The sequence below is a fragment of the Drosophila sulfurigaster genome, chromosome 3 (assembly GCF_023558435.1).
Source record: "Drosophila sulfurigaster albostrigata strain 15112-1811.04 chromosome 3, ASM2355843v2, whole genome shotgun sequence".
Lineage (NCBI taxonomy): Eukaryota > Metazoa > Arthropoda > Insecta > Diptera > Drosophilidae > Drosophila > Drosophila sulfurigaster.
Window position 1 is genome coordinate 40224700 of NC_084883.1, and position 21333 is coordinate 40246032.

The 21333-nt window shown below is 39.1% G+C and overlaps 3 protein-coding genes across 3 annotated transcripts in view; 1 reads left to right on the top strand and 2 right to left on the bottom strand.

Annotated features, from left to right (window-relative positions):
• LOC133841661 (probable basic-leucine zipper transcription factor Q) overlaps positions 1–21333 on the bottom strand; it is a 37318-nt gene that overhangs the window by 3750 nt on the left and 12235 nt on the right. Inside the window, exons 2-5 of the mRNA XM_062274292.1 lie at positions 8460–9069; positions 8289–8396; positions 5086–5164; positions 2336–3312 (exon numbers count right to left, since the gene is read on the bottom strand). Of these exons, the coding sequence (XP_062130276.1) occupies positions 2336–3312; positions 5086–5164; positions 8289–8396; positions 8460–8604 (1309 nt within the window). The 5' untranslated portion in view covers positions 8605–9069. The remainder of the gene's footprint in view (positions 1–2335; positions 3313–5085; positions 5165–8288; positions 8397–8459; positions 9070–21333) is intronic.
• Positions 307–1788, bottom strand: LOC133841662 (putative mediator of RNA polymerase II transcription subunit 26). Its single transcript, XM_062274293.1, has one exon. It carries the CDS (start codon positions 1713–1715, stop codon positions 351–353), a length of 1365 nt encoding a protein of 454 aa, XP_062130277.1. The 5' UTR covers positions 1716–1788; the 3' UTR covers positions 307–350.
• LOC133842429 (ras-related protein Rac2) lies at positions 17418–19127 on the top strand. The gene has a single exon (XM_062275505.1). The coding sequence runs from the start codon at positions 17837–17839 to the stop codon at positions 18413–18415; it is 579 nt and encodes a 192-aa protein (XP_062131489.1). The 5' UTR covers positions 17418–17836; the 3' UTR covers positions 18416–19127.

Sequence of the window (21333 nt, forward strand, 5' to 3'; positions counted from 1 at the left end):
TAGTGAAAATCTTTATAAACTATCAGAGATATATCTGTAAGCTTAAATTTACAACTATACTTAATATTGCATGACAATCGAATTATGTAGTATTATCACAGCTAAAATAAATTGAATTTGAATATTGTGAAATGAGTATTTGAAAAACTTATCATCTATTCCAAGAACATTATCGTCATAAAGAAGTACTAATTATTCAAGAAAATTCAGCTATTGAAACTATTGAAAAACTCACATCTTCGCAAAGTACTGAATTTATAAAAATACGTGCTATGAATTACTCTAAATTAAATATTAATAACAACATAAATTATAAAATATATATTTAACCAATAATTAAAATGATCTAATCAGTGTGCTATTTTGATGGGCCACAGTTTGATTTCAGCCTGCAAAAGCTGCTTTCTGGTGACAACACCACGCTCTTTGCGAGTTTTGCTCTTCAGCCTCGTTCTCCACCTGGACTTTTGCTTTCTCCGATTCTTGCCAAGCTGCGCATGCAATGGACGTTGAGGTTCATTCAACTGAGCTGCATTTGGATCGTTCTGCTTATTGCGATATCGTATTAATGTAGCAATGGCATCGATACGCAGATTAGGCTTCATAGTTGTGTGTCGAAAACTCCGCTTCAGTTGCGGTCCGTCTTGATCTTTCTTAACTCTCTGTTTTGGCTTCTTGTGCTTTGGTTTTTTGCTGCAGCAAGGCAGCTTGCGTGTTGTGGGTTTTTTAGTAGTGGTGGATTTGGGTTTTCTGGTTGTCTCATCGCATTGCTCCGTTGTGTTTGCCTTAGCAAAGCACTGTTCTTCATCATCTTCCTCTGCATCTGCTTCAAGCGCTGATAACTGCACTAAGTTCGAACGCAGTTGCTGTGGTTGTTGCTGCTGTTGAGCTTGTTGTTGAAGCTGCTGCTGTTGTTGTTGAGATTGCTGCTGCAGTTGCTGTGGCTGACTCTGTCCAAAGTGCTCGGCCAGCTGTTGAAGCAGCTGCATCTTCGCATAGCAATTGGATTCACCATCCGCTTGCACCACTAAAGGAGTTGTATCCCGCTCAGCTGTTGATTGTGGCAAATCCAGCAACTGTGAAGAAGACTGCAACACGGGTTGAAGGCCTTGCGACTGCTCAGCAAGCTGTTCGATTGGCGGATGAACTGGTCCAGGCATTTGCTGCAATGGCGCTGAGGTTGCCGAGACTTGAGCGGCCAACTCCATATCCTGTTTGCTCAGCTGATCGTCCTGTTTACGCAGCTCCAATTGCAGCTGATCGAGTTGCTGATGCAGTTTATCTTTATCCATATTGCGTTCTTGCAGTGCCAGCAATTGCTTGGAATCCTCTTGCTTCTGTGGTGACTTTGCGATATTTGAGTTGAGCTCACGAAAATTGTATTTCGCTTCAGCTAGCAGCTGCTTTGCTTCGTCTGTTTGTGGCGGCATTTTGAAGTCTAAATGAGAGCCAAGTTCCCGATTTCCAATGTTGCTATTGACAATTGGCTTTAGCTGAAAGTTGTTGGTCAAGAGGCTTCCCTTCAAACTAAGCAAACCATTCACATAAGCTGGCGGCATTTTCTGCTTGGATTGAAACGCCTCCAGTGAAGAGCTGGATACAAACTGTGGCTTCACTTCCGACTGAGACTCTGAGATATGAATGACTTGCAGTATGATTGACAAGAGAACGAAGAAATGAGTTGAATTAGCGCCAAGTCTTTGACGCCGATACATTTCTCATATTTAGAAACGCCAAGCGATTCATTGTAAACGTCTCTCTCCTTGACAAGTTTAACAAAAACAGAACGATCACAATAAACTAAAATGCTGGCAAAAGTATTAATGATGATGTTGACTACAATTTTTTAAACTATCAGGTCAATTAACATGATTATGTCTGCGGTACAGTTAAGGACCTCTAATTGTCTATGTTCTGCCTCTTTAGAGGGTGCCAATCTAAACTTATTAACCTTAGCTAACTTAATTATGTTTTAGTAAAATGCGTATTAGCTTTTCATCTGTAAAATCATTTTAAGTTTATATTATGATAATTTAATAATAATCTTTTAATCTGCGTTTATATAACTTTTACTACTATCTTAAATAATTTATATGATGATATGACAGCTTTCAAATTTTTATTAATATTTTAGACAAGAATTTGTTACTACAAATTTCATTCTTATCTATCTCAATTTCATGACCAATTTCTCGTGGCTATCACAAGCTCACTAAATGTTTAAACTGTGTCTAGAACCACAATTTAATAGCGGAGCAAATCAAATGAAATAGCCAAACAATTGTTGGCACGTCTGGAAGGAGAATGGGAGAAAACAAATGCAGTCAATACTCACTGTAGACTTTGAATGGTCCCCAATGTTGATGCAAACTTAATTGCTCCTGTGCTAGCTGTTGTTGTTGTTGGTGTTGCTGATGCTGCTGGTGCTGCTGCTGATGTTGTTGCTGATGCTGATGCTGGTGGTGATGTTGTTGTTGCTGTTGCTGATGTTGCTGTTGTTGATGCTGCATCAATTGGCTGTGCAATTGTAGCGGCTGCGGTTGCTGTGGGGACAATGCCAAAGTCAACGGTTGCAACAAGCAACCCAACTGTTGTTGTTGCTGCTGTTGCTGCTGCTGTTGTTGCTGTTGCTGTTGCTGGTGATGCGACGGCTGCTGGGAGAAGGCACCGTATGGCTCCACGAGCGCTGTTTGATTAGCAATTATTGCTGACTTTGTATTCTGCGGCGATGTCGTTGACTGTCCAGCGATGACGCTCTTCAACTGGAAACCCGTGGCAGCAGCCGCAAATTGTTGCTGCTGTTGCTGTTGCTGCTGCTGTTGTTGTTGTTGATTATGCTGCTGCTGCTGCTCCTGTTTGAATTGCGACCAGTGCAAAGCAGCTGGCGCCGCTGTTGTTGCCGCCGTAGTGGCCACAGCGGCCGCGGCATTCGACAACAGATTCTGCTGATGCAGCAACAACTGCTGCTGTGGCAATAAATTTGCCATCGCCGCCATGGCAACGGCCGCCACTTGCTGCTGATGATGATGTTGCTGCTGCTGCTGTTGCTGCTGATGTTGCTGGTGCTGCTGTGCCGCTTGAGCCTGTTGCTGTTGCTGATGATGCACTGCAGCAGCCGCGGCAGCAGCTGCCACAGCTGCAGCACTATGATGATGGGAGCCATGTTGTTGCTGCTGCTGTTGCACAGCTGCGGCCAAGCTGTTGTTGTTGGTCATCAGACGCTTGCGCTTCTTGGGACGCACCCCGTTGGCCCCTCCACCGCCACCGCCGCGCAACAAAGCCGAGGAGCAGTAGCTGTCGTAGAAGTAATCCCTGTGAAAGGTATCAAGGAGTGACAGCTCATTAGATGCGGTAAATGCTTGTAATTGAAGTGTCAATGTTTGCCCTCCCGAAATAAAAGAGAGCAATTCAACTGTTGCCCATTTTGTGTGCCAACCAGTCAATATTTGTTTAGGACTCACTCCGGTTGTCGCTATGACGCCGCTTTCAATTGTCATTTGCCAATTATCATCCCCCCTTTAATAGTGCCGAAGTCCTTTTCTGTCTGTCTGCCTGTGATTGATACAAATGCCAGACTCACCAGCCATTTGTGGTCAAATATTGAGGCAGTTTTCATATCGTTTGGCGCCCAACGTGCGGCGACAATTGTGGCTTTTTTGGTCAACGTTTCTGTGTGCGAGTGCGGTCAATGGGCATTTAAATGACAAACAGAACCATGAAACCCACCTGAACATGTTTGTGTTTTAATTACAATCAACTCCCACACACATCTTGTACCTTACTGTTTCACCTTTTTAAAGCGTTAACGCACATCGCCTTTCGGCGTCATTAAGCTTAAATTAAATATTTCCACACGAGTGGCAAGTCGTTGACGGAGACGGTGATGGCGATGGTGATGGCGACGACAACGTCCCCAAAAAAATAAATTGTGAATGTTGCTGGCGTTCGGTTCGCTCAGTCATCATTAAGGCCGCACCAGGGACAAACAAGTGCACATGTCAACGCCAGCGACCAAGAACCAGGATATTATAGCATACATTGCAACTGTCAGTCACAGTTCCTCCTCACAGACCCCAAACACAGGCAGCCAGCAATTTTTTGTTCACCGAGACCGAGTTGTTGTGTGTTGACGCAGCACTCGAAAAAAGCACACACAACTGACCCAGACACAGACAGAAAACAAGTAAGAAAACTACAGTCGTGTGTGGGTGACTATGAGATACCCGCCACACATTTTGAATAGAAGAAAAACAGTGCGGTATTTATTTTAAAATATACCAAATGAATATACCACAAAAATACTAAAAATTTATCAAAAGGCAATATTTGTTATATTGAAATAGTACTACATTCAAAATATATAATACAGAACAAATATACCAGATTGTCACTCAAACCCGTAGTAAGTAGGCGTTTTTGTCCATACAATATTTAATATATAACTAACAAACTTAAACATAAGTACTTTAAATAAATTAAAGCTCTATATCTTATAGTCTCTGAGATCTAGGTGTTAATGCGGACAGACGGCCATGGCTATATCTCCGCTGTTGACACTGATCAAGAATATTAAAGAGTCACCGATATTTTCTTCTGCCTGTTAAATACATTTCACGAAAGTACACAGTAGGGTATACCCTTCTTCCCTATGGGTAGCGGGTATAAAAAGACAGAGACAGCTACGGAGGCAGAGACGGAGACGAAGTCGAAACTCAGGAAGTGGCAAACGAAAATCGCATAGAGCTGACAGTCAAAATACTTTATGTGAAACAAAGGATACGAATACGAATGCGAATGCGAACATTCGTCCATGTTCATGTCCATGCCCTGATGGATTGTGCCTTATTTATTTATTTATTTGTGTGTGGCTGTCGCTTCACGACTCCACTCCACTCCCCCAATTTGCACAGCCCACATTTCTGTCACAGGACTGAGCCAAGCCGTTAAATGATATGTAAATAAACTTTTCGAAATGAGCGTCAGTTGGCGTTGTTAAATTGTGCACAAAACTTGCGCCTAACTGCCTAAATGTTGGCATTTTATTTAAATTAAAATTTCAAGCATGAAATTGAGTTCTTTCCTTACCAATCGTTGCCAGTTTTGCTAACGTTTTGCCGTTTTCGGCCAATTTGATGCGCCTTCGGCTCCGCAACCATGTTGACATCTGCAATGAATAAAAAAAAGCAAAGCAAAGAGATAAATAAGTCGGCTGTTAATCAAGGCAACAAAAGCAAAGCTGTTCATAATACGAATACTTCTGACTCCTGTCGAAAAACAAAAAATAGAAAAAAACCTTCCCTTTGAAGTGAATGCAAAGTAATGCACAATAGACAATGGAATTTTGGCTTTCCATTATTCTTCGGCTTAGACATTATTATTTTTTTTTTTTTTGTTTCTTATTTTGTGTGTTGATTTTTCATTATGCAAATGCTCTCGTAGAGCTTGTGTTGATTAAAAGTGCGCTAAAGTGTCTCACACTCTGTGCATTTTGTTGTCCGACTGCATTACGATAATAATTTAATCCGACTTTGCAATCATTAATCTTAATAAATAACACAACACAGAGTTAACAGCGGCAAAAGACATTGTCAGATTTTGCATAAGATAAAAGCGGCGCATGTGAAACGCACATTGGAAACGAAGTGTGAATGCTCTAAGATCTTTTGAGATTTAATAAAAAAAATTATATTAAAAAATTATAAGGTAAAGCATAATTGTTATATGAATACATAAAAAACCTAAAGATTTTACAGCATAAAACAAATTATAATAAATAAAGTAAAATAATAATTGTTTTATGAATACTTATAAAATCTGACGATTTAAAAGGATAAAACAACTTACAATCAAAATACAATAAAGTAAAAGTATAGTATAAAGTATATATTAAAGCATTTAAAATCTAAAGATTTTACAAGAATTATTAAAAAAACAAATAAAATCTTATCAAAAATGTAATTATTATAGTTTCTAACTATATAAAGTTGTTTAAGTAGAATATGTTTTGTTTGAAACTCGTCTCACGAAGAATTTTATGAAAATATTTGCAGTCAGCTGATGAAGTCTTTAGCTTATGAACATAATTGTGCTATACCTCATCTCATTGTCTATAGTAGAGCATTAAAATTGCGGAAATTCCCATTCCGCTTGCGTTAAACATTTCATTTCTCAATGAAAAGGGTGCGACGTTTGGGCCAGTTTTTTATGGGGTTTTTTTATGTTTGTGGGAAGTTCGGCAAACGCGCTCGTTCATCATAATTCATGACAAAGTTTGAAGTGCGACGGCTGCGCCGCAGGGTGGTCACAAAAAGTAAATAAAAAAAACAAAAAGACACGCGCCCCAAAAAAAAAAGACAAATCCGCCCCATTCGAAGGGGAAGGCAGTTGCTATAACTACAAATTACTGGAAGTGGAAGGGTGTGTGTGGAAGCGTTTGCATTTCTCTTCTCTGTTTGTCTGGGCTCGCCTTTAGCTTCTGGCTGCTGGCAGGCTATAATTAAGATTAAGGATAAAAGCATAAGAAGGATTTGCAGTTAAGTTTTGCAGTCCAGTTCCAGGCAAATCGGTTTAACGTTGGCCAGACCACAGTCCGCATTCCGTTGAGCCAAAAGTCAATGGCGCGTAGCAATGAAATATTACAGCGACCACTCAACTTGAGAGCTAAGAGAAGAGCTCAGCTCGGAGAAAGAGAAAGATGAAGCTATGCTCTGCCTTGCATTACTTTGTGTTTTGGTTCGTCTTCTATAATCAGTGAAATTAGCATGCTACATTTGCATAAGCATCGCTCTGTCTTTGGAAAAGAAGAGCTTTTTATGAGCGCTGTAAAGTTTTCATTGCGCGCCAACGGGGCGTATGGATATGACAGCGGAATACGTATACGCAGCGTTGTCAGTGACATAGCGCGCTAAGTGCATTAAGTTGTTCTTCACACGAGCGAGACATACGCATGAAAGAATACCAAGGCATCGCTTTCCTGTTTCCGTCTCTCTGTCTGTTCGTTTCGCATTGCATTTTGCAGCTGCAAGTGACGCGCGACGACGCCTGAAATTTCATTAAGCGTTTTAAATTAAATCGACAAACAGTCAGTTGTCAGGTAGTGAAGTCGGTTGAGGTTGCTGCCTGACACAACATTGAAATTTCATTAAAAGTATCGCACAGCGATTTATGTTTGCCGCACTTTAAGTTGCGGCCTGCAACGACTTCCGCTTTTCCACAAAATACGCAGACAGTCGCTGTGCTAAGATATGGCCACTACACATGCCAAGGAGCACACAAAAGGAGCTCAATCCTCAGTTCTTCTTCCCAGTTGCCTTCCTTAAACTGGCCGCCGACGACGACGACGACCTCACGATTTGTACCGCGTTTTGCCTTTTTTCGCGCGTTTGTTCGATTTTAGTGCTGCACTTCCGCAACTGGCGGCTCGCTGGCAGCCTGGCGGCCATTAACCTGGCGACTCCTCAACCACATCGACATCGAGCCACATGCAACTGGGCGAGGGTTAAGGTCTGCAAATGTGTCTATGTCTATGCAAAACAACAACTCAACTCAACTGAAAACACACACACTCCAACGCTCCAACACTTGCAGGCAGCTAACAACTTTATATCTGACAAAATATGCAATATGCTCCACGAAGAATTTCAAGTTCTTTGATACTTCCCTTACTAGGAATTGTCTAGAAAGGAAATAGCTCATGTAGGAAACAATTGGCTAACTTTGTAATAAAGCTAACTACAAGTTTGTATTTAAGGTGCACCTAAGTTTGCTTTATTATTAAAGATTGAGATTAAAGAATCCAATAAATAAATGAATTTCTTAAATCAAGATTTTAGAGTTTTAATAGCTACATTAAACATATTTTCAGTTGCATTGGCTAATTTTACGACAGCTTTAATTTTAACTTAGAGTTCAAAATTAATAAATTCAAAAATTTAAAATAATAAATATATTGCACACGAGTAAATTCTTTTTCGTGATAACTTTTAATCTATCTTTGGATGAAATACTAATTAAATGTTTTATTTAATATTAAAAGTTCCGAAGTATTATGTTATTAAAATATGTTAAAGATTCGCAAGATAATCAAAGCATGGAACTAATTATTAATATTGGAAAGTTCTTTAATGCCTGTTTGATATTCCAATTTCTTGATAATATTCTTGAATACCATCAACAATATTTTCAGATAATTCATAACTCAGTGGGCTAAGCAAAGACATCACAAGCTGTCGCCGAAACATATTCATAGTGAAAAAGTAAGGCAGATAAAAAATAAGGAAAAAACGTACCCAAGGTCTGGCTGAGCACCGTCTTGCCATCCTCGCCGTGACAAGCGTTGCGAGCATCGAATGGATTTGTGAACTGCACAAAGGCGTAGCCCTTGTGCATTGAGATGCCTGAGGAAGAATCAAGTTTAGCAAAGAAGAACACAAACTGGGAACTGGGAGCTGGGAACTCACCTGCCAGTCGACCGTAGATTTGAAACATGCGCTCCACGTCCGTTTTGGAGCATTGAAATGTATTCAGATTGCCGACAAAGATGCGCGAGTTAACCGCCTGCGGATCCTGCGAGTTCGTCTGGTTGGACAGTTTTGACAGCTTCATTGTGGCCGCCAGAGCCGCTGGCAATGCGCTGGATGCGGATGCAACGGACAACGACGACGACGATGACGATGACGTCGGCAAGGACACTGGGAACGGGCACGGCGACGGCGACGACGTCAACGGCGCAGCCGCGGCGCACGTGTGTCCAAAGTACAAGAAAGCAATTCTGCCGGCTGCTGACAACCAACTTTGTTGTTGTTTGTTCTTTGCTCTTCTCTCTCCCCTATCTCCCCTTTGCCTTGGGGCTTAGACTGTCGCTTTGTTTATGGACTTTGGGTTTTGGTTGCGCTGCGTCGCTGCAGCTTATTGCATTTGTCCTAGGGTCGGGCACGGATTTGGGGCGCGGATTTGGGCTTGTCCTTGTCCTGTTTGTAACCCCAACTCCCTCTTTGATCTGATCTGCTCTGCTGATTTTTCAATTTTTAACGAATCCAAATCTGTGAGCGGTCGGCTCGGTTGTTAAATCTGTAAAATAAGAGCAAACGACACACAGACGGCATAAATACAAATTGACAATCACAATTTTTTTGTTGTGTGTTCCCTTTCTGTTTACTGTTTGCTGTTGCACAGTTTGCATTTTGTTTTTGCTGTTGTTTGTGTTGTTGCGGCTTAAATTTCAATGGGTATCGAAAGAGAGGGGAGAGAGAAAGGCTCATATCGTTTGACGTTTACGTATTTATATTTCATTTATACCGAGCATTGTTTGTTTTTGCAAATTTAATCTTATCGCCACGCAATTAAAATCCCGCAATGCCTTTTTAATTAAAAGCCCATTTTTTCGTTGTCGTCAAAAGTCGCGCAAACTCTTTAAGCCTTTAACTAAGAAGTTTTAACTACGAAGTGTGGATGCCATTAACTAACTATGCAAAATAATTAATTAAATAATAAAAGAGAATTCAAATATTTTTTTTTTTATTTTTAGCCATGATGTCAATCTTAAGAGATTTTTGTAATATTGTAAGAAGTAACACAATTTGTACTCCAAAATAGGGGTGTCTATAGATAGACTTATGAATTTTAAATTCGAAAAATTATGTATCAAACTTTTAATGTTTGCAAAACAAAATTGATAATTTAATTACGTTTCAACCCCAATTAAAAATATTATTGCTAAAATATTCAGAAATTGGTTACATAAATACAGCTGTAAACTTTGAAATAGCAGTGCTTAAGACTTGTAGCCTACTCGTATTTCCACTGCACCAAAAAACGTCGGTTTTTTTCCGTTCAGGTCGAATATTACGTTCGCCCAATGTAAAAACCCATAAGAAAAAAAGTCGTTTCGAAACCTAAAAAAACTGAGTGCAGTGAAAAAAGTCTACTACACGTAAAATTGAAAAATACTATTATAAACACAACTTTGACAAACAACAAAATTTCTAATTCAATATTTTAGCGAATATGGATATATTTTTCATTTCATTTCAAATATGTTTTGATTTTCCTAAATTAATAATTTAATCGTTTTAAATTTACTTTCGAATCTACTTTATATACATTCTGTAGTTTGTGTTTTACAAGATGCTGATTTTATGTGAACTCGAGTGCCACATATTATTTTTGCAAATATTTATTGTTTAAATAAAAATCAATACTAAGTGCGTGCTGCTATAAAATATATGCCAAGCAGACCACTTGAGTAGCTGCCACAACTGTGTGAAAAGGGAGTGGGAGAAGTGGGAGGAGGAGCAAGCTTCAAGACATGCTCGAGCAGAGCTCAAGCCAAGTGGCAGCTGTGGCAGGCAGAGTCGGAGAGGAGGGGGGCAGTGGGAGGGGAGCGGGGCGAGGGCCAGTTGTTGGCCCACTTGAGAAGAGTGTGTCTCATATTTACGAGTATGTTCGTTTGCTTTTACTTGGAACATGTTTTGTGCGTGTTATTAAATTAAATAACTTTTAAATGGCTTACACAGAAGCGACAGCGCACTCTCGCAGTCAACACCTCTCCACAACAACAACAACAACGAGAGAAAAGGAGCAACAATGAAAAGAAAAAGAAGGAAGCGTTTTTCAGGTTCGTGTAAAAGTGAAAAATTAAGCGTTTTTATTGCGCTTTTCGATGGCAACAACACAACGCAACACAGATCCAGCAACCAACGACTGCTTCCTGGCAACATGTGCACTCAATGTGTGTGTGAGAGAGGGTGTGACTGTATGAGTATGCGACTATGTGTGTGTGCTTTGCATAGCATAAAAGGTGGCGCGCCGCATGAAATAAAAATAAAACATGCAGCAATAAAAATAAAATACTCTTGTTGTAGCAAATTGTTAATGTGATTTTTATGCAATAGCCTCGGGCATTTCTGAACATGTCTGCCTAGACTTCTCTGTGTGTGTGTCTTGAGTGTGTGTGTTTGTCTATATTTATTGCATATTTATGGGCGCAGCATTTGCTTTTAATTGCTGCGAGTCGCACCTTAAGTCGTCGCCAGCTGATTAAAGTCATCGATCGAAGGAAGACTTTTAGCCATCAGCTTTATTAAAAAGACTTGTGCATTGTTTGCAAAGCGCTTTAATCAAACACACACACAGAGAGATAGAAATACAATTGTAGACAAGGGATATATTCATTGTGTGCGCCAGTTAGTGATGAGTGAAAGGCGCTTTTATTTATTATAATAGCATTCCTGCCGCCTGTCATCATCGTCACGGGCTGCATTCAGTCAGCCAGCTTCATTCATTCAACACTCAATACTCTCAGCTTCTGCTTTTGCTTCTACTGATATTTTTTCTCTCATCTGTTGTTTTGTTATCGCCCTCGTTGTGGTTTTGCCATTGTGTCGCATTGTCCTTGCAAATGAAGAAACGTCGCCGCTGGCGGGTTGTTGCATAACAGCTCGCAGCTTCCTTGACGTCTAACATGCCCCATTGTTGCACACACACACACACACAGAACAACACAGCGGTTGTAGGCCTATAGCCAGAACAAATCCCGAGCTCGTATTGAATAAAATCCAACGCCGCGACACATTTGAATATGCAACACTTTTTGTGGCCTAGTTTTTCGGTTGCCTGCAAAGCAGTTTTAATGAACTTGCCACGGCTTTAATTAAAGTGTTGAAATAACAACACCATCGCTCGACGCTGACAAATTTAAACGCCGCACACACACAAAAGGTGTCCTTCTTCTTCGCCCCTCACAACTCCTTCAAGCAAAAACCCTACTCAAGTGCCTTGCAAGTGGTTAGTTAACTCGTCTCTTAATTATAATTAACTGCACTGCTGAGCGGCAGCTTTAGCTTCTTTTCGTGTGTGTGCATATGCAACTTGCTGCAGCAAGTTCAACCACAAGAAATTGTGCAGGAAATTGCTGTAATTCTTCTCAACTCTCTACTCTCTACTCTACTCTACTTAGGCTTCGTTTTTCCAGCTGCCTGAGTGCAAAAGTAAATTAAGATGCCGTCGTCGCAAGTAAAAGTCGTCGCGGATAAACTTGAAAAGCGCCAATCCAGCAGCCTCCCCAGTTCAGGACACATGTGCGCCCAGTGTAATTGAGTGCGAACTAAATTGAACACAGGCAGCTAAAAAGAAGATTGAATGCTCTGCGTTTTTAAACTGATTGAATTTCGAGTGGTTAACATATCAAAAATGTTTAACACGAAGTTCTAAAATTGATAATAGGCTCCAATCTTAACTCTATTTGCTACACCTTAGTTGAATATTTTTGAGATGAATATATCAAATTTCAATATGTATTTATTCATTTCTTAAAATTGTAGCTTAGATTTAAATTTTATAGTCAGGGCAAGTAAGGTCTTTTGGCTGCTATTTCAATATTGAGAGAAGCTAATATTCGACATATAAAAATAAATATAATAAAATACAGAATCAGGATTTAATGGTGTTATTACTATTAGTAATGCAATGAAACAACCAAAAAAAAAATTGGTCCATTAGCAAATTTTTGGTTGCGCTTAAAAGTATGCAATAATTTCTTGGAAGACTTATCTTTGAGATCGTCTTGTTTTCCCTCATCGTTAGCTGTACGGTTAAGTTCATTAATTTGATTTTTAAGCTCCAATGAACTATTATCGTATGTTTGTGCTAATTCTACACTTTATAAATAAATAAAAGTTCCTTAAATAAATACCAAAATAAAGCCCACATTTATATATGCGTTTAACCAACTTCCTTACTGCTCTGATGCAGACTACATAAAAAAGTGCTTATTGCTGTTGGCATGTGAAGTGTAATTACCGCGTTGACTGCCGGCATTTTGAGCAGCCAGCTGGATGCTTAATGCGCTGCATTGTCTACGGCTTAAAGTCAACAAGTTAACGGACTGTATTTTAAAGCCATTTTATTGGCTTGCGACGTGCTAAATAATGCAGCAGACCATTAAGCGAGGCCCCCAAAAAGCTGTTGAAAACTCGACTCAGATACTGTTGTTGTTGTTGTTGTTGCTTTTGTTGTTGTCTGTTGACTGGAATTATCAGGCATCAAATGTCAAAGGACACATTTCGTCAGCGTGCGATGTGTTGCTATTTACTGCCTACAAATATGGGCGGAACATATCATTTTTGTTTCCTTCGCTTGTTTCCTTGTTTTTTGCTGTCTTATTTTTTTTTTGGTCTTCTCTCTATTTATATTTCTCGTATGTGTGTTTATGTGGCAGACAACTTTTCATTTCAAATTGCTTGAGGGGTGACTATGTGTATGAGAGTGTTGGCTTTGTGGTTAGGGTGTTTGACTCTCTATAGCGGCGCACACACAAAAAAATATTGAATAGACGTTGGGGCCATTGAAAGCCAAAAAGTCAACAAAGCGGGGAGAACACAGCGGGGAGAACACAGTTGTGCTAGATAGAGCGACAAATAACCCCAATTGAATGGAGGGGTTGCTCATGACGATGTTGATGTTGATGATGATGATGCGCAGGCATATGTGTATTGACAGAATGGCCAACAACTTTATTCATAAGCATTCAGACGGAGACCGAGCGACAGACAGACGGACAGACGTGACCTCAGCAAACCAAACAGATGCTGAAAGTATCCTGATGCTGATGCTGCTGTCGAAGCTGAATGGAATTTATATGGTCAACATTCCGAGATGACTTCACGTCTGCGAGCGATAACTCAGTTGAGTTTATAGAAGCGAAAGAACAGAGAGTCGAGAGCTGAGAACCAAGCGCCTTGTGGTATGCAACATAGTTTTTAAATTCCAGTTAAGCGCTCGCTCGAACAAAACTTGGAACGTTGTCGATAAGCACGAAACGTGTTGCGAATTTACTGTTGCTGTTGTTGTTGTTGTTGTTTTCGTTGTTGTTGTTATTGCAATTGCAGTTCGTTTATGCTGTTAATTTATTGTAATGCGCAAAGCAATTTGCAACACACACACACAGAGAGAAAAAAAATTGAATTTACAAGCGTATTAAGTGCCAACTATTTGCATAAATAACAAGAAATTAATAACAAACACACGGCGCCATGGCAGCAGCCGCATAAAAGTTAATAATTGCTGCATGTCAACAGGCGGCAGCGACTCGGTGCGGGGGAAGCGAAAGGGGAATGGAAAGGGGAATGAAAAGGGGAAGGGCGGACGGCGACATGTGGCATATAAATGAAAAATATACAGAATACTCTCTCACTTTTCATATATATGGAAATAATAAAACTGCAGGCAAGCAAAGTGAAATGACATTTTATCACTTGACAGTAAATGCGTTTTATTGCGCTACTCATTAAACAAATTTAATTTCCAGCAAACAGAAGGAAACTCAGCAAGAGCGACAGAGAACTGTTTTTGCATTATTGGGATTAAGTTTTGAATTAAACAATTCAACTGCATTCATTTGTTAATAATAACAAAACAAAAGAACTGTCAGCACAACGAATAGTCAAGCTGCAAGCTTAAGCTCTAACTTCAGATTGCGTTGATGTTCGAGTCAATTTTAATTAAGAAATAAATTTAATAATAAATTTTATTACATATAATTTGAATTCATCGCTAGTATCAAAATGACTAAAAAACTGAGATGGGCATAAATAATTTATTTCCTAACGGCAAATAAATTAAATAAATTGAAGTCATTTGTACTATATTTTTTCACTTATTTTTTAAATAAAATTAAAATATGAAATTAATGTAGATATGAATCAAATTTTTTTATATTTTAAATTGAAGAAAATGATTTATTTTTAAAATGAAATACAAGTACTTTAATACGATCCGCATCGTTTATTTTAAGCAGTTGCTTGCACAGTTGCAAAATAATTGAATTCGCTGCATTTCAGGAGATTACAGCTTTGAGAACATTCGCAGTAGGCACATTACCGTTAGCAGCTCGGATTTCATTCACTTGTTTACACAGCAGTTAAAGTGTTAAATTTATTGTTGGTCAGCAGTCAGGCGGCTTATATTTGTTTTTGGGTCGACATCGACAGAGTCAGAAAGAGAAACAGTAGCAAAAGGTAGAGAGAGAGAGAGAGAGAGAGAGAGAGAGAGGGAGAGAGGGAGAGAGGAGTAGCATCGGTTCAGGCTGCGGTTCTTTAGCTGTGCATTCATTCATTATAGTCAAACAATAGTATGAGTGTAAGTGTGAGTGCAAGAGTATGTGTGTGTGTGTGTTTAAATGTGAGTGTGTGTGGGTTGATGTGTCTGGTGTGGCAATAAAAATGGCGTGCATATTTTTCAGTTTGTTATGCATTTTTCTGCCACTTTTGTTGCAACAACAATTATGAATAACTCTTCCTCTCACTCACTCCCATATCCCTCCCCCTTTCTCTCACTCTCTCTGTCTCACTCACTTAATGGCCCAAGCAGTGGCACATGTGGGCGTGATAGAGGCTTTTCCTGTGGGGTACTCTTGTTTGCGTATATATTTCACTTCGCCAATTACCAGCCAACGACTGCGACAGTAATCAAATAATTGTTGCATTTTCTGTCATATATTTCACGCTTTTACTTTAATTATTTGCACAGTTCTCCACTTTTTGTAATGAACATGTTTGGCAAAAATAAAGGCGTATATCAATTCTCAGTGAATAAAGTACTCAAGATTAAAGTTAGAATCAAATAAATATATTTTTTTACTTTTATCAAATTTTTCATTTCAATTTAAATTAAAGTTGGAAATTGTAATCATTCTTTATAATTTAATTTACCTTCCTTTAAATTATTATTGAAAAAATTAAAGTAATAATTTTACAGAGGCCTAAATTGTTTACTTTAGTAATCATTTGCTTTTAGTTAGAATCATTAAACTATTTTTTTCTTCACTCGAATTCAAATTCTTTGGAATATATATTTTCCAAATATTTTTTATTAAGTTTTGTTCCAGGAAATGTTTTGCTGAATTTTATGGACTCGACAAAGTCGTTAAAAGTTGTTCTGTAAATAAAAAAAACTATCTTAAGCCCCAAGATATAAACAACTGATATTGGTAACTCTTTTTTTATATAGCAGTCTTACTGTTAACCGTTTTATTCTGTGCAGTTGTTTGCAAAAATTAGAAAGTTATTTGTTGGGCCAATAAAGATCTTCAGGCTAGTGTGATAACACGTCGACAGTAATTTTTATTTTTGCACTTTACGATTATGATACGCAATATTTTTAAATAGCTTAATGACAAATTCTAGGAATTGATATGTAAAAATTTGCATGCACTTGAAACCATTCGAAATCTATAATTAAAATAAAACATTCACAGCACTATTTGCTATAGATTTATCTTTTATGACCCTTTAACGATGACGATAACGATAACGATTACGATAATTGGAAACTCAGGCATTCCTGTCTGTCACTTGAACAATTGCATTGCTGATTTAATTGCTGTAGATTCTCCCACAATTGCGTTATCCACTTAATACATTTATGTAAATTTATTATAAACAACAATTTTGAGCGCCTATTCAATTATCCAATTACTTGCCACCAAAAGAAATTAACTGAAAAATGCGTGAAATATTTCGCCAGTTTAATGCTGAAGTTGTTGTTGAAATTGCGTTCGTTCGGCTTCAACAATTTTCATATGCAAAAATTGTGTTGTGGTCTGTGCATAGTGTAGTGGGCGTGGCTGGTGGAATAGGATAGATAGAAGAGAGGCGTAGGCGGAAACATGCAGCAATAGCGAATTTTTGGGCTATCGCTTTTGTCAGTCGCGGATGCGGATTTTGGTTTTTGTTTCTCGTTCTCTTTCTCTTCGATTCGATGTCGGTTTTGGGTTTTGGTCTCGGTTACGGTTTCAGTTTCGGTGTTAGTGACCACACAACAAAACCGTTGCTGCCCGTCCGTCGATTTGTTTTGCCATCGCTTGCATTTTTGTGGTCCATTAAAACGGTCAACAGAAGCAATAACAACGTGCAATGCATTTATGTGCATAGCGAACACACATACATACATATACACATACATAGTATGTGGCTTATTTTGTAAAAACTATCTCGCTCGATGTTGGCAAAGAAAATTTTCATGGAAACGCCAGACAAATATAGAAAAATAAATAAAAACTCATCAAAAAAGACCAAAGCAAGGTCAAGTGAACGCGCCATCCGAAGAGCGCGACTCTCACGCTCTCTTTTCTCTCGCGCACTCGCTCTCTTTACGTCGAGATGATGAAACGTCATCAGCAGCAAAGCAACAACAAAACCAGATGAGTCACACAGCGTTTTCTAACTCTGCCTAATGCGATCGACGCCACTGTTATCCTCTGCGCTCTCTCGTTCGCTGCTGATGTTTTGTGTGGGAGCGTGCGCGGCATACTTTGCGCAGGCCACTCAATGCCTGTGAGTGAAAGCGAGATGGCCAGTGTGTCGGCGCAGCTGTTGAGCGCAGTTGGACCGACAAATTTTTCAGTTTCACGCTCTCCGCGCTCAGTAATAGCGTCGATTTCACAGCGTTTGGGTGTGTTTTTAACATTGCGGTTCGTGCAAAAATTTCTCTATGTGGGCTCAGAGTTTAATTACAAACAAGTGGTAAAAAGGGCAACACTGCACAGACGATAATAATCAAATCGATAAATATAAAAATAAAAACAAACACCACAGCTAAAAATTAACAACTGCAAACATTGCATATTAAAGTGGTCAAGTGTGTGTGAAGAAAAAAAAACTGAACTGAGTTGTATAATCGCCAAAAACTTGTTGAACTCGCTGCCTCCCTCACACTTGTTCAACTACTACAACAGCAACTGTTGCTTGCTGCTGTGTGAGTGTAAATTAATAAACTACCTATAAAAGATACACAAAGAAACTAAAGCAACAACGGAGACGGAGACGAATACGACGACGTCATGCAAGCAATCAAATGTGTTGTTGTTGGCGACGGCGCCGTGGGCAAGACTTGCCTGCTGATCAGCTATACAACGAACGCCTTCCCGGGGGAATATATTCCCACCGTCTTCGACAACTACTCGGCCAATGTGATGGTCGATGCCAAGCCCATCAATCTGGGACTATGGGATACAGCCGGACAGGAGGATTACGATCGCTTGCGTCCGCTATCGTATCCACAGACTGACGTCTTTCTCATCTGCTTCTCGCTGGTGAATCCCGCCTCGTTTGAGAACGTGCGCGCCAAATGGTTTCCCGAGGTTCGTCATCATTGCAACAATGTGCCCATTATTCTGGTGGGTACAAAGCTCGATTTGCGCGACGACAAGCAGACGATTGAAAAGCTCAAGGATAAAAAGCTCACGCCCATCACTTATCCCCAGGGCTTGGCCATGGCCAAGGAAATTGCAGCTGTCAAGTATCTGGAATGTTCAGCTCTGACCCAAAAGGGTCTCAAGACGGTCTTTGATGAGGCCATAAGATCGGTGCTTTGTCCCCCAATACGTCACTCACGCAAGCGCAAGTGCGTGCTGCTCTAGGGTGGAAAAGCTTGCAAAAAAATATTCAATGTTTTCAAAGAGAGCGAGAGAAAGAGAGAGGCGGAAGGAAGGCAGAGAACAAAGCGCTGAAAGTTTGCAAAAATGAATTCGCTTTAGTTACAGTTACAGCTTAAGCTCTGTGTTGATGATGTGTAGTTTCAGTGTGTGCAAGAGAGAGAGAGAGACAGACAGAGTCAGAGTCAGAGCATTACGCACAAGAGCAAAGTATTCTTTTGTGTTGTTGTTCTTGTTATACATATGTGTGTGCGTGAGTGTGTGGGGGGGCAACGCATTAAATTTGTAAGCGCAGCGCGCGTTATTAGAGGGGGGCCACCAGTCTACGACAAGTTGATATGAATACAAAAAAAAATATATATAAATAAAAATAAAAACAAAGATACACGCACACACACACGCATGCACTCACGCACATATATTGAAATGTATGCGTGGCTGTATGTTGATAGATATACAGGGCGCAGACAAGAAAAAATTATATGACAAATGCGTTTAGAATTTCTATGGAAATACAAATAAAATGTTATAATTAATTGTAAATAAATCTAGATGATTTCAAATTTATATTGTATGAACACTGATAAGAACGAAAGTCTAGGCGCCATCCGATCGCTTTCAATCGCTTATCGATTAAAACAAATTTATTGCACACACCTATATATAGAAATCCGATTCACGCAGGCTAAACTTTTTTTAGAGAAACAGACAAAAAGCAATTATTTTTTATTGTTTTTTTTTTTAATATTACAATTTACACTTTATTCGTCTTCCACATGTGCAAAGTGCAATAAACGAAAATAAAATAAAGAAGAAGAAAAAGAATAATGCCTTTGACTGCATTTTTCTTTTTTTGGTCGCCTTAAATGTGCTTAGATTTTATAATTTATTTAATGACTTTAATGTTTTACATATTAAGCAACTAAATATGACAAACGCTAATTTAATGCATCAACCTTTGCCAAAATGTGCTTTCGTGTTTATTGTATTTAATAATAATAGATAGACACTCATATATTTTAAACTGTATTACAATGGAGAAAATACAATTTATTTATATTAACACATAATTTACTACTGTTAATACATGTAATAAAAGAAACGAAAGAAATAAACAGAAAAAAATTGTAAATAAATAATAACAAAAGCAAATGATGTGTGATTTTATGTGAATTATGTCGCATATAATGCCAAACAAATATTTATTGGCCTAATGGACGCGTCGACAGCATTGACAATGGGCTTGGCGAAAAAGTAAAAAAAAACACGCACACAAAATTGTGTTGCATACTTTTGGGCGGCGCTGGAATTACATACAAATTTTTCATATGCGCGCGTCCAGCTTTAATCTTATCTGGTTATCGAAAGGTTATTACGACTATTCGTCACAAAATGTTTGATAATTACTTCCGTTACGGCAACGGATGTTGTGATAGTCCATAGGCCAGCCTAATCATAAACAATATATATGAATTTATTTGTGCCTGAGCTCTTGATTGATTGCCAAATTGACAAGTGCGTGGGGGCAGCAGGGCAGGAGAATGAATGCCAGCCACCTGAATATTAGACTGCCTGTTGCTCGTTAGTGGCCTGTGTGTGAATTTGACAAATAATTACGCAAAGCAACCTGCTGTGTGTTGAGCTCTATGCTCTGTGTCTGCCAAAGACAGGACAGTATAGCATTCCGCCCCCAAAAATAGTCTCCGCCTCCCGGCTTCTCATCTCTCTGTGAAAGCAATTCAATGCCAGTGACATACGGGGACTGATGGATGTGTGTGCTTCGCAGTCATCATCGTCATCGTCATCATCGGAGTCGCTGTTGCTGTCGTGTTGTGTCTGTGGCGCGACAAATCGCATAATTGACCCAAATTTCAAACAACTATAGCACAGCGAGAGAGGCGTTTGTTCATTTGTTCACCCCAAAAATCAGAACTCAAAATGCAATATGCAATTGCAGTTTGTATCTAGCGTTTTTCTCAGACGGCTTTTAGTTCATTTAATTAGCTAAAGAACAACGTCGCAAAAACTAAAACATGCACCTTTGGCAGCTTGCAGTTGCACCTCACAGAATGCGGTTGAATTGTGTTTCTGTTGACAGCTGTGGCATTTATAGCAACTTAATGCTCCTAATTTGTTGCAGTAGTTGTAAGTCGAAAGTGTTGTATAATTATTTGTTGCAACCTAAACTAAAAAGAAAGAAAATGTTGGGCATGTAATTCTCTGATTCTATTTATAATACTAGTTATAAACCAGCATTAATATGTATATCAGTTCAGAAATTAGAAAAATAATTTATCTCAAAAATATTCTTTACATAAATAAATTGAAATACTTTCAACAGAAGTTTTCCCGATACTCGACAATAACAATAATTATGATTTCTCAATCATTTTTCAGGCTAAAACTATTTTCCGAATTCACTGCATAAATAAATCGGCCGTCAATATGGTAGTAATTGCGATCTTTTAGGCATTTCTAATTAGTAATTGAATTCGGTTTAATTTGTGCTAATTTTAGCGAAATTTTCTATGAATTGAGTAGAGAGAAATCTCTGGTGTAAACTTGGTCAAAAATGTTGCTGCAAAAGGCAATTGCAATCGCATGCAAATTCATTGACAACTGTCGCATAATTATGCAACATGCCAACAATTTATGCAACGTGTGCGTAAAATGAAAAGGCCCGAAAAGCCTGTCACAATCACTGGGCGGTGTTGTGGTGTCCTTTAGGAGTCCTTTAGAAGTTCGTATTGGCAGGCAAGAGGACCACCATGGACACAACTAGAGAGCACATTAGTCGCACGCGTAATTTGCCAACGTTTGATTCGTTTAACAATTTGGCTAAATCAATTATACGCACTGCGCACACAAAATGAACGAAAAGGGGTTTTCAGCTTAATTGAGAT

Excerpts from the sequence above, each read along its gene's own strand:
- LOC133841662 (XM_062274293.1), bottom strand. The coding sequence starts at position 1,715 with ATGTATCGGCGTCAAAGACTTGGCGCTAATTCAACTCATTTCTTCGTT.
- LOC133842429 (XM_062275505.1), top strand. The coding sequence starts at position 17,837 with ATGCAAGCAATCAAATGTGTTGTTGTTGGCGACGGCGCCGTGGGCAAG.